The sequence below is a fragment of the Callospermophilus lateralis genome, chromosome 1 (assembly GCF_048772815.1).
Source record: "Callospermophilus lateralis isolate mCalLat2 chromosome 1, mCalLat2.hap1, whole genome shotgun sequence".
Lineage (NCBI taxonomy): Eukaryota > Metazoa > Chordata > Mammalia > Rodentia > Sciuridae > Callospermophilus > Callospermophilus lateralis.
Window position 1 is genome coordinate 109,449,350 of NC_135305.1, and position 13,913 is coordinate 109,463,262.

Genomic DNA, 13,913 nt, shown 5'->3' on the forward strand with positions numbered 1-13,913 from the left:
CCATCATAGCTGGCTAATGTCTCACTTCTTCAACTGCCCACAGGCCCATACTCTCCTCCCCATCTGTTTGGTTGCACTTACTCCCTTGTATCAAGTAAGGGATACCTGATATCCCTCTTTACCAAGTAAGGCAGATTTCACCCCTATAAATAAAGTCATATGAGCAGTAGTAACTTATATTTAACTGGCTCACTGCATGCAAATGACACTCCTCCCAAATATTTATGGGAGTCCTCATAGTGTGCTTCAGATGCTTCTGAGCTATTTGTTCCCCAGATGCTGCCTATACTTTGCAGGATACCATACTGACTCTGCTGTTCTGAAAGGCATGATCATGGGGCACCAGATCTCTCTGAGTTCCCTCAAGCCTGGTGATGTACAATAAAATAGAGGAATGCCCAGTTATCTGTGAAGTTTTCTCTTCCTAGGACCCTTCCTCAGTTCAAACTAGGGTCAAAGATGCTGTTTTGTATTCTTTCGTGAGATTGTCCATCAGATGTGGATATAGGAGGAGACACAGGAAAGCACAGAAAAGTGAATTTTATTAAATGTACTCATAGGTAAGACAGTCAATGCATGCCACGAGAGGGCTATATAAAGGGATCCAAGGAAGTAAGTACAACCAAACAGGTGGGGAGGAGAGTAAGGACCTGTGGGCAAGTGCTAATATTGGGGGTCAAGGTGGAATACACAAACAAAAAGTATGCAGGGATTCCACTGAAATGTCTGGATATTACTACTGTTAGAGAAAAAGTGATTCAATAATAACTGTTAAAACACAGAGAGGCAATGAAGTGTTGCATTGGAGAGAGACTGGACTGACTCAATTCTGAACATTGCAAGAGCAAGTGGAGATGTATAGTCAAGTAATAAGGTGGGGGAAAATTACTAAGAGGAACTATCAGGTGGTAAAGAGGAAAAACTGACTGCCATGGTTTGGGTATGAGGTGTGAAGCAAAGACCCTGTTAACAAAGGGCTGTTCAGAGGTGAAACCATCCAATTGTGAAAGTTGTAATCTAATCTGCACATTCTAGTTTGAATGAACTGATTGGGTGTTAACTGTAGGCAGGTGGGGCATGCCTAGAGGAGGTGGGACACTGGGGATATGCCCTGGATGAATTGCATCTTTTCTGTGGCTTCTTTTCCCACCTCTCTCCTCTGTTTCCTGCCTGCCATGAGGTGAGCAACTTGTCTTGCCACGGCCCTTCTGCTTTCATGTTCTGCCTCATGTTGGGCCAATGGAGTTGGCCATCTATGGATCTCTGAAATGGTCAGCCCAAATAAACTTTTTTTTTTTTTTTTACTTCTAATTTGTTCTTGTTGTGTCAGCAACACAAAACACATCTAATGGGATGCTGAAGGCAAGCCCTGGTTATCAGCTATCACCTGGGGGCATAGTGGATTGCTGATCAGCAATCAAGGGTGATCACATAGTGAGGGTAGGGGGTTCTTGATAAACTGACTTTGCAGAAAGTGGATTTCATAAGGAAGTGCACAAACTAACGTAGGAAAAAGTTCAGGAACCTGGCCAATGTTTGACCAAGCAAAGTATCTTTGCCACTAGGTCACAGACAAAGAAGGACAAGAAGAATTTGTGACAAGAGCAGCTTTGTCATGGGTGTACCTGGTCCACTGGTCAGGGGGTTTACAGCTTGTTTGTGGGGATTTTTTTTTTTTTTTTTTTGGTGTGGGGGCGGGATATTGAGGCAGGAGAAAAATACAAAATTTTAAACTATGCTGTACAGATTTCACATTGTTCTAACTCAGCCCCACATTGTTGCACGGTACCTGTGCAAACAAATGGGGCTTTGCTCCTGGACCAGAAGATTGTACCTGGATCTCACAGAGGGAAGACAAACTGCAAATAGACTGGGGTTGTAGCAACCTGCAAGTCCCCAGATCTGTTCAGACATGGCTGAAACTCAGCCACAGATATTCCTCCTGTACCTCAGATTTCCTATCTGAATAAGCCTTAATATCTCTTATATTCTGAAACACTAAGATAAACCTGTCCTGAGAGCACACTGCTCTTTTGGTATTCTCCAGGCAGGGTTAAAAAGGACAGCAGAGGAGTTGTCCCAGAGACCTGCCCAGGTGGGTAACTGGTGTGGGGATAGCTGTTATCAGAGCTTCTGATCTCTAAGTCTCCCATATGAGGATGTGTTTCACATCCACAGCCTTATGGGGTTGGGCAAGAGTGGGAAGCCAGGTCTTTACTCACATCAGCCCACTCTAAAGCCACAGAGGCAGCAGTGATTGGTAAGGTATTCTCTATCATGTCACCATGTACATAATTTCAAAAAAATGTACCCATTATGCTGTGCTGTGATTTCTGCATTTCTTACCCACTAGCTAGGCATTCTCAGAAACTTTTTAATCTCTTATGTCCTCATGGCCTAGCACCAATATTTGTTAATTGGAAGAAAACTAATATAAGATTTTTCTCTTAAGGAGGACAAATCATATTGATTTGGTTCTAAATAAATAGCATGAAGAATAAAAGAGAATCAATAAAAGACTGAAGTTAATATATTATAATTATATAAATGCAAAGTTCTATTTGCTTGTGTCCTTTTTTTAATGATACTTATTGTGCTTCAGGGCATTTATAGTAATATCGAAGGGATCTCTCTGGTCAATAAAATATTTCGATGATTAAATATGCTTTCACATTATCTCGTTACCAAAGATGTCCATTTTTTTTTCAAAACAAAGAAACTGAAAATAAAACACAAGATTAAAAATAAATAAATAAAGCCTGTGGCTCCTCCTCCAAGACAACCCCCCCTCCCAACAGTGATGAATAGGAGGGACTGTATTCCTCGCCCCTGGAGACTATCCTTGCAGATAGTCTGTTTTGAAATTCTTTTTAGAGGAGATTTTTTTTTCTCTCTCTCTCTTTAAAAATATCAAACAAAGCTGCTGTTTGCTATTCCTGTGGCTGGCGCACCACCTGGGGCTGAGGACATGGGCGGCATCGCCGGGCTGGGGAAAATGCAGATTGATGATGGAGCGTCGGGGGATGCGCTTTTCCTTTTCTGCGAACAGCACACTCTTTGAATGACAGCAAATTCTCTACAGGTTTTCCCTGCGGGAACGTGCCCCACGCGGTTCATTCGGTTTTCTCTAGAAAATCGGCCACCGGAGAGGACCGGGGCGCGGCATTACTGGAGCGGTTCCAGACCCGGGGGCTCCAGCCCAGCCTGCGCGTACCCGCGGACAGGCTCTGCGGGCTACTATCCCGGTCCCAGCAAGGCCAGGGCCGGCGGATGGCGTGAGCGTATTCCGAACCGCCGAGGGCAACGGAGGTCCCGCCGAGCCCACTTTTCCCGCCGCAGCGAACAGCAGCCGCGCGGGGCGGAGGCACCACGTGCAGCTCACCGGCTGCATCCAGATGTGCAGGTACCCCGCGGAGAAGAAGGCCACCAGGCGAGGCTATAGCGGGTTCCAAGACTCCGCACATCCCGCCAGCTCACAGTTTCGCTCTTTCTAAAGGAAGCCCTTGGCTCCGGCTGCGGGATCTTCGGTAGGTGACTGGCGCGCGAGACAGCGCTGCTCCAGCCGGAACGCCCCGGCAGGAGGTTTGTCCCCGCCCGCGCGCCGTGCCTCGCGGCACCTAGGGTGGGGAGAGGGCGCGCGGCGGAGATGGGCGAGACCATGTCAAAGAGGTTGAAATTGCATCTGGGAGGGGAGGCGGAGATGGAGGAGCGCGCGTTCACCAATCCCTTCCCGGACTACGAGGCCGCCCTCGCCGCCGCGGGGCTCACTACCGGAACCTCAGAAGAGTCCGGCTGTGTTCGCACCCAATCCACCACAGATGAGTTCGGCCTTCCTTTCCACCACGACGGCAAGGTGAGTCGGCGGCCCTGCCTCGGGAAAGGCCCGGCGGGGGTGGGGGGGGCGCCAGCGGTGGTAGCGTCCACCCGTCGCAGCCGGCGGCGCGTTGACGTCACCCGCGCGCGTCGCTGCTGGCAGTCCAGGCTTAGGCACAGTGCGGTGTGCGTTTGTCGTCCGCCGGCGGGAGCGAGAATGGCCTAGGGGCTGTGAGCTTTTATTGCAGTGGCCACTTCAACGGCAATATACGCCTCCTGGGCTCTCCGGTCTTTAAAACTCTGATAGAGCGCTTTGTTTCCTGGCGCCTAAAAGTGATATTAGGGTACTAGCGGCGATTGGGTATGCAGATTTATGTACCGAAGAAGACCTGCCTCCTGGCTTCCTTCTCTAAAACTGATGAATTTAATGTCAAAAACCTATTTGCATTTCTCCCTAGCCTGATTGTGTGTGGATGTCATACTTGGTTGGTTCCCCACCCTTGGACCTTATCTCTGACGACTAGTAGCAAAAAAAGCATTGTTCATAAAATCAAGTCTTGTCATTTTTTTTTTTTTTTTTTTTTCCTGCGTGCTCATCAATTGAAGACGGGATTAAGAAGAGAAACTTTACTCTGTAAGGGTCCTCGCTGGGCCAGAGAATGAAATTAACGTAAACAAATTAACAGAGAGCACATAAAATTATTTCATGTTTTATTGACATAGGAGCCTCATAAGGAAATGAAGACGAAAGTGGCAAAACCAAATGCATTTATATTAGGCCAAACAACAAGAGACAATTATTGGAAGGGAACTAAAATACTGTTTATACGGAGAATAAAGGAATGTGATTATTTTAATAAATATAAAATTCTTCTGTCTTCCACACCCTGTCCCTGGTGATAAGAATGTTTCTCCTGGTATTGGGGCACGCATCTTTTCCATGGAAGTTTTATCTCCTACTTTCAGGAGGAACAGGGGAGGTTTTGAACACCTACCTGCTGTTTCTCAAGTGTTTTTAGCTCAAAATAATCCTTTTGCCAAAATGATATGTTTTACTGGGACATATTCTGCCACTTTTCTCTGGAATGTGAATACAATTTGTTCATGTTTGGTAAAACCACACATTTACCAGGTTGTCTTTTTCTCTATGTATTACAAGGCTCCTTTCACTTCCCTGGCTCCTCATGCATTTTATTTTTGAAAAGGGAGAAGTTGGCCTAAACTAGGAAGGTAAATTTGAAAGAACCATTGGTCTGAATATGAAATCTAATGACTTCTCTAGGCCTCTTTTGTCTTACTTGTGATTAAAAGTTGGATAATCATTCCTAACTCAGGGATGTTAGTGATGAATTAAAGAATATAAATTGCCCAGCAGAATGCCTGATCTGCTACCTAGTAGGCTCTGAATAAATGTTAACTGTTTCTTAGCAATTTAAATGCTATGCTTTAGAACTCATATGTCAATATTGTTTTTCTCTGTTTCCTCTCTTTTTCATATGTCTGTTATATTTGTGACTTAGTGTTCAATTTTTTTTACAACAAATATCTCTAGCAAACACTTTTTAAAATCATTTATAAATAGTTGCTCTTTCAATACTTAGAGGTTTAGTGAAAAATTAAGTGAACTCTTGACAGCTTTTTGATAGGGGCAGGTGAGCATCATTTTCAACCTCACAATAAATAAGATAAATACTGGGACAACTTACAGTACCAAAATTACAAATTTTTATTTTTACACTTTATATTTCAATAACTGTGATTTTGATCTCTGCTTTACACGAAATCAATTTGTTTAAAAATCCACAAATAATGAATGTGTCTTGTGACCAATTGTCTATGCAATTAAAATAGTAATAAATTGTCTTGGAGACCTATGCCAGTGGTTGTGATTATATACTTAAGAAAAGGGGAAATGGAAAATGTGTTCTTGAATGTGAAAATGAGAGAACATTGAAGGGAGACAGAAAGAGTGGTTTTTAAAGGTAGAAAGATTGGTTTTTGGTTATGGGAAAGTCATAAGATAAAATGAATATGAATTAAGCTCCACTGTCTTTTGTATAGACACTTTATCATGGATAAATTTATTATATTTGTATTCTTAAGACATGTTAAGAGGCAATTAAGATAGAAGACATAAAGCTATGCATTTGTTTTGAAAGACATGAGATTTCCTGAAAATGAATTGTTTCACCCACAAAGATTGTGACTGAATTTCTAACCACTGGAACCTCAAAATGTGATTTTATTTGGAAATAAGGTCATGGCACGTACAATTAGTTAAGATGAGGTCATATTAGAATAGGGTAGGTTTTTAATCCAAAATGACTGGAATCTTTTAAGAAGAGAAGTTATAGACACCCAGGGAGAGAGAAAATGACTGCGTGACAATGGAGGTGGAATGATGCATCTCCCACACAAGGAGTACCAAGGATTGCCAACCACACCAGAAGCTAGAGGTGAGAAGGATGTTTTTGAACTTAGAGCTTTGAGAACAGAGATGATCAATTTCTGTTTTAAGCCACCCAGTTTTGTGGTACTTTGTGACACCCCTAGGAAACTAAAAGCAGGGAGTAATTTGTTAATTTGTAAGTTAAGCATTGCATAAGTTTCTCTTGACAATGTGTGCTATGAGTAAAGATTACATAAAATCTGCCAACACAATTATTTTATTATTAGTATTCTTTAATCATTTACACATTCTCATTTTAGATTAACTGCATATGTATGTGGTATAGTTCTTAAGCCACTCAAACCTGCTTCTTTGAATTATTTCCATAAGTAGGCTTTTATAGCACTTTTTACAGTATTGGTCAAAATATGAAAAACAGTGAATCAAGATAATAGCAGGTTTTAAACAATGGGAGATTTCTATAGCAAATACTCTCAATACTTTACAGTCATTTCCTCCATAACTTTTACTGGAATTTACTGTGGCCATGGACTTCAAGGGAATTGACTTCAGTTCCAGGAGCTGAATCCTTAGCTGATCTAAGCTAGTAGTTCTTTGACCAGTAGCATCAGCTTTATCTGGCATATTGTCAGGGTTCAATCAGGATAGAAACCACCCAAAGTTTGATTTTTCTCATTATAAATAAGGAGAGTTCTAGAGAATATAGGAATAGTGGAAATAAGGAGCAGCCTCATCCATAGGTCCAAGAGAGTGTACAAAGAAAGGGTACCTGTGCTAATAACACAGGGGGTGCTATACTGTGTATAAAATTACCCCCAAATGTAGTCACTTTGTAAATATTTAATGTCTGAGAGTCAGGAATACGGTTTCCACTTAACTAAGTGGTTGTAACTTGTTGAGGAAGCTGCAGTCATTTTAAAGCTTAAGTGGGGCTGAGAGAATCTGGTTTGTTCACATAATAATTGTTGGCAGGGCTCTTTAGTTATTATTTGGAGACTTCAGTTTCTTACCACACATAAGCCTTGCCATAGGGCTGTTTCAGGACATAGGGACTGGCTTCCTTCAAGGTGTACAAGAACAAGATGGAAGCTGCTGTCTATTTTATAATCTCAGAAGTGACCTATCACACAAATGAAGGGATTATACATGCATATAAATATTAAGTGGTTTGCAGCCTTGCAGCCAAGAAATGAACTTGTTGGGGGAAGGCATGGCCATTGGCTGGCAGAGAAATGGGTGTGATACTGTACCACTGGAACTTGCTGGAAGGGTACCCTCTGGAATCATGCAATGAGTAGTATATTAAGTGAGAATACACAAATGATATAATGAAGGTACAAGAAAGAGATTACTTCTGCCCACTGGCACCAGGAAAGGCTTTTCAGATTAAGGTGATATTTTTGAGGTCCTTGAAGATTAAGTAGGACTTGCCAGCCTAAGGTAGAGAACTACAATAGCAAGGACTTCAGAGATAGATGCAGTACTAAAATAGTAGATTGTCAAGGAGTAAAACATGGCTGGAGAAGAGGGAGCATGAATGACATGGGAGTTTGAGACAAAAGGTAGAGAGGGGCTGATTTTGATGGATCTGAAGGATTTTAGAACTTTTTCTGCAGAAAAATGAAATCAGGAAAACTTTTACTTTGCATCCTTAATTTGGTATAATCTTGAGTTATTGGAATGCTTTATTTTAAAATTTTATTTAATTTTTCATATTTTTGTTTAAAAGTGGATGATCTTTCTTATCAAAATTTGTTTAACTTCATATTATATAAACATAAGGAAAACAGCACTTCTCAATTGCCCAGAGAAATGTAATTCCTTTTTCTTCTTTCAAAATGAAGAAGTATATTCCTATAGTCCCAGCTATGTGGGAAGTTGAGGCAGGAAGATCATTTTGAGCCCAGGAGTTGGAGGCTACCTGAATAACATAGACTCTGTCTCTTAAACACACATGTATATATGCTTTTATACATACATAACAAAATGAACTGTAGTGGTATATGGGTGTGGAGTAGAGGGATAAACTCTATAGCCTTTCTTCTCAAAATGAGGTTTGTAGACCCAGAGCACAAACATTTCCAGAAAACTTGTTAGGAATGCAAATCCCACCTCAGATCTAGTGAGCCACATTTTAACAAGATCACCAGGTCCAGGGGATTCCTAAATGTGAGAAGTAATATTCTTTCTCGCTCTATGACATTGTTGAATTTTCTTTTAATATGATCTTAACCACCAACCAGTTTTTAATTCCTAATATGGAAAGGTATTGAGAGAAGGGTGATGGGAAGATTATGGAGAGGAGGCTAATGAAATAGTAAATTAACATTTCTCATTTTGTGAATAAACTGAAGTATAGAGCAGTTAATTACTTGGATAGACTTATTTGCTACTTTTCTGTCACTTACTTGCTTTTAAGTTGGTGCAGGTTACTTAACTACATTGAAGCTTGGCTTTCTTACCTCATCGACTTGTTAAAAGTTAAATTGAAAGTTTAATTGAAGTTCTTAATATAGTTATAATATGTTTGTTAAAAGCTTGTAGTAATGATAGTTGTACTACCCCATTTTTATATAATTTTTATAATGGTTAATTAAGTTAATACATTTAAAACGTTCAGAACAATGCCTGATATAAGTGGTAATTAGCTATACATAGTTAACTGATGCATAGGTAAGTAGTGAGAATTTAGTTAATGGTAGCTATTAACATCATGCATTATATATTATAAAATGTGATAATGACAATTTACTTTAAAATTTATATTTTCAGTAGAATACACAAAATATTACATAACCTTTTCTTTTATAAACTTCTTGCAATTATTAACTTTCTTGGGATTATGACATATTTGCCTTAGAGATTATACATAGGAAATCATCAATAACTTTTTTATGTCACACATCAAACTGGATTGAGATTTGTTTTGGATAGGTAATCTACAATATTTTCTACTCATAATAGAGTTTGAAATAAGAAAAACAGAATCAGACCTGATTACGTAAACCAATCCTTATGTTTCTGGAGAATGAACTATTTTTAAACATCTAAGCAAAGAACATTTTCTTGATACAGATTCAGTTTAGGTAAGGACCTATTTATCATAAATATCACTAGTGAAGGTAGATGTTTCCATAGCCATCTAATTCTTTACTGTAGAAAGATGCAGTTCTCCTGTCCACTTTCCCCTTTCATAATCAGCTTTGAGGTAAGGATTATGGGTTGTTTTATTCATTTTTGTTGAACAGAATGGAGTGTTAGAAAACCAAACCCAAAGCCTTTCAAATGTGTAAGACATCACAGAGCATCTTACTTACAAGTAAGATCCTTAAAGATGTGAGATTATGGAATGTACTTTCTTCTAATAAAAAGTTTTGTAAAAACTTTCCTAAGAAAGATCGACTGATGTATATACATTAGCAACTTTTTATATATCCTCACATAGAAGATGTGGGTCAAAAAGCTATTTTTATTATCTGCAAGTCTTGTAGGCAAGACTTGCAGATAATAAAAACTTGTAGGCAAGTCTTTCTCTCTAGTTTTTTCATCTATTCCATGGTAATGATAGTACTGTTTTTAGTATTATCCAGAGAGTTAAATTAGATGAAGGGTCTTAAGTGCTTATCATATATCAGGAATGTGTGAATTATCTTATTAGTAAGTACTCCTAGTACATTTAAACTGTTATTCATACAGCAAGTTTGATTCATGCATAACTGTTCAGAAATTACTGTTGTGTTTTTAGGAGTTATTTACATTTAACATTGATTTTGGAACTTTTTACTAACCTCTAGTTGAAATCTTAATTTTTTAAAAAGTTTATCATCAATCTTTTTAACACTTTCTGTATTTTTATATGTGGTAATTGTATTTCTTCAAACCAGCATTAAATTTTCATTAAGAAAATACAGGGAACATTATTATTTTAGAAAAAGAATGATTGCATGTTTCTTACTTTTCAGATAGAACTACTTATTTCTTCAGGAAATACCATGTCTTTCACTAAATACCTTTTTTTTTTTTTTTTTTTTTTTGTACCAGAGAGTGAACTCAAGAGTGCTTAATCACTGAGCTACATCCTCAGCTGTTTCTTTTGTATTTTATTTAGAGACAGAGTCTCACTGAGTTGTGGGTCAAAAGGCTACTTTTATTGTCTTTAAAACTTGTAGGCAAGTCTTTATCTCTTAACTTTGGTTTTTTCATTTATTCCATGGTGATAATAATACTGTTTTCAGTATTATTCAGAGAGTTAAATTAGATGAAGGGTCTTAAGTGCCTGCCATATATCAGGAGTGTGTGAATGATATTATTAGAGCCATACCAAGTTGCTGAGGCTGGCTTTGAACTCTCAATTCTCCTGTCTCAGCCTCCTGTGCCCCTGGGATTACAGGTGTGCACTGCACCTGGCTACATACCTTTTTTATGTCATCTTTGTACTTCATCACAAAACATTACCCTTGCTACTTTCCACATAGCAAACTCCATAAGATGCATGCTAGCTGCTTTTTTACTCCTTGAAGCTGAATTGTTAACCATGCTGAAGCCATTTGAGGGGTTAAATAAGTTAGTTGTGTTAGTTTTCTATTGATTACATTATAAAAATAATATCATAAATTAACTTTGATTGGGCAAAGGGGAGGGAGGGTAGGGAGGGTGCATGGGGGCAGGAAAGATGGTGGAGTGAGATGGACATCATTACCCTATATACATGTATGACTGCACATATGGTGTGACATTGTGTACAACCATAGAAATGTAAAGTTGTGCTGCAGTTGTGTACAATGAATCAAAATGCATTCTGCTGTCATATATACCTAATTAAAATAAATAAATAAATAAATTTAAAAAAAGAAGGCTGATGATGCTCTGATCCCTGATGCAAGGGCTGGGTAATTAGGTGTTTTCAGCTTATGAAAATTCATTATGTTTGAGTCTGTATGTTTGTAATTCTTCAATTAAAATGAAAAACAAACAAAATTAACAGCTTAAAATAGCACCTATTTATTTTCTCTGGGTTCTGTAAGTCAGAGTGTAGCTCAGCTGGTTCCTCTGCTCAGAATTTCTCAAGATATTAGTAGGCCTGTGTTCTTTTCTGGAAGCTCTGAAGGATGGACTGCTTCCAATTTTAGTTCCTGTGGTTATCGGACTGTGGTGCACATTTCCTTGCTGGCTGTTGGCCGTGATGGTCTCCCCACTACCCACCAACCCCATGTTGCCCAAGTCTTCATGATTTCTATGTGGCTTCTCTAGCAACAGTACATTGAGTCTCTTTCATATTTGACATTTTTTTTTTTCTCATCACCTTCTGTTATAGCTCTCAGAGCTCTCTGCTTTTAATGACTCATGGGATTGAATTGGTCTCACCTAGATAATTCGTTACACTATCTGTTTTAATGTTTGTAATCTGTTTCAGGTTTCAGGGACTCAGGCATATTTTGGGGTGGCTATATTGTAAAAGTCCTTAGTTTATCAATCTTGAGCTGGATACCTGGGTTCAAACTCTGACTCTGAAATTTCCTATTAGCATAAGTGACTTTTCCTCTCTCCCTGTGCTGCATACTTTCATTTGCAAAATATGGGAATGATTGCCCCTTTACCTTAGGTTTTTTATGATGACAGTGAAGGACAACAACAGACTCAGACAGAGGACATATAGTCTCTTAATAAAGTATAGGATAAAATTAAATGCACACAGCTCTGCAAGGCAAGCTCAGCAGCATTTTCCATTTGAGGAACAAACTTTCGTGGACCTTTCAGTCCATAAAGTGCCCCACTGATGATACTTCCTTATTGAAGTAAGGGTCTCTTAGGACCTATAAGAAACCCCTTCCCAGCCTGACAAAGGTTACTAATGCCTTTCCATCTTCTCTTCACCCTTCTAAATATTCTGGCTACTCACCTACCTCCAGGAGCAATAATAACCCCAGTAAATTCCTGAATACCCTCTACAAGGGTGAATTAAAGATTATTTTTCAAGATGCACCACTTTCCTAGTTCTTCTAGACTGTAGACACGTTTGAAGTTTTAGTATCATTCTACATATTTTTAGGAATATTTCATGTTGTAGGTTGCTAAGTCAAACATTTATTATGTGTACTCATAATTATTCTTATGATTGTCTTATTAGATCGGGAACTTGGGAGGGAAGATTCAATCTTATCCAACTTTTTATTCTAGTAATAGTGTCTGGCAATTTGATTATTTTTTTTAAAATAACTGAATAAAATAATCTAATTTTAGACTTACAATTTTCTAATGAGCCACATTTTTTATTTCATTTTTCCCCCTCAAGTATTCCCAAGTTGTCTGAAGATTTTATATATATAAAATATTCAACATTTTATCATATTAAGTTAATAAACTATTGTATTACACTTGCTGAGCCTTATGCCAAGATAAAGAAAATTTCAGTAAAACAGCGAATAATTTCAGTAATAGCTTTTTAGCATTCTAATCAGCTATAAATTTTATAAAATTATAAAAATTTGTGAAATCAACTTATTTTTTCCATATTCAATATAAAAATGGGGTTGGGAGGGCAAGCAAGGGAGATTACTTCTAGATAGGGAATAGGGGTGGGAGGGAAATGCCGGGAGAAGGGGAATAGCATGGATGGTGAAAAGACACCCTCATCATTATACAAAATACATGTATGAAGATGTGAATTTGTTGTCAACATTCCTTATATACAATCAGAGATATGACAAATTGTGGTATAAAGGTGTACTAAGAATTATAATGCAAAATAAATAAATAAATAAATAAATAAATAAAAACATAGCTTTTGAACATGGTGATTTTCCATGCCCTTTTTTAAAATCTAGAGATGGGGCAGAGAGATACAGAATATATGCATATGTTCTAGGAAATAAGAAATTTGGAAATAAATTATTTCCCTTAATTATTCTTATGAAGTACATGGCAAAAACAGCATGGCTAGTGTCTTCTTTGATATAATGAGAGCAATCAAGAACAGAGCAGGGAGGAAGAGCAGGAAGAAAAGATTAACATTAAATAGAGTCATGAGGTGGAGGGAAAGGGAGAGAAAAGGGAAATTGCATGGAAATGGAAGGAGACCCTCATTGATATCCAAAATTACATATAAGAGAATTTGAGGGGTAAGGAAAAAAAAATAAGGAGAGAAATGAATTATAGTAGATGGGGTAGAGAGAGAAGTTGGGAAGGGAGGGGAGGGGGGGATAGTAGAGGATAGGAAAGGTAGCAGAATACAACAGTTACTATTATGGCATTATGTAAAAATGTGGATGTGTAACCGATGTGATTCTGCAATCTTTGTAATTTTTTGAATAACCAATAAAAAAATAATAAATAAAAAATAAATAAAATAAAAAAAAGAGCATGGCTAATGAGGAATATAATTTCCCCAATTTTTTTTTTTAAGAACTTAACTGGGTTAAATGTCATCTAGAGTTTGCCTGTCTCTTTCACTTTTTCTCTCTTTCTCCTGCTCCTATCTTCATCTCAGTTTCTTTCTCCATCTCTGTCTCCTTCTTCATCTCCCTCTCCCTCCTTTCTCCTTCTCCCCTTGCTCCAGGAAAAAAGGTCTCCCATCTGAATTCTAAGATTTATTATCATGCAGAACATTGTGAAGAAGGAAATGGGCACCAGTTATAAGCCACTTTCCTGCCTCTGCACCTTGTCTCTGTGTCTCCTTTATTATTCCTTATAA

General features: G+C 38.5%; 1 protein-coding gene across 1 annotated transcript in view; it reads left to right on the top strand.

Moving 5' to 3' along the window:
• Positions 1-3,637: 3,637 nt before the first annotated feature.
• Lancl2 (LanC like glutathione S-transferase 2) overlaps positions 3,638-13,913 on the top strand; it is a 51,835-nt gene continuing 41,559 nt past the window's right edge. The window contains exon 1 of the mRNA XM_077105087.1: positions 3,638-3,853. Within this exon, the coding sequence (XP_076961202.1) occupies positions 3,647-3,853 (207 nt within the window). The 5' untranslated portion in view covers positions 3,638-3,646. The remainder of the gene's footprint in view (positions 3,854-13,913) is intronic.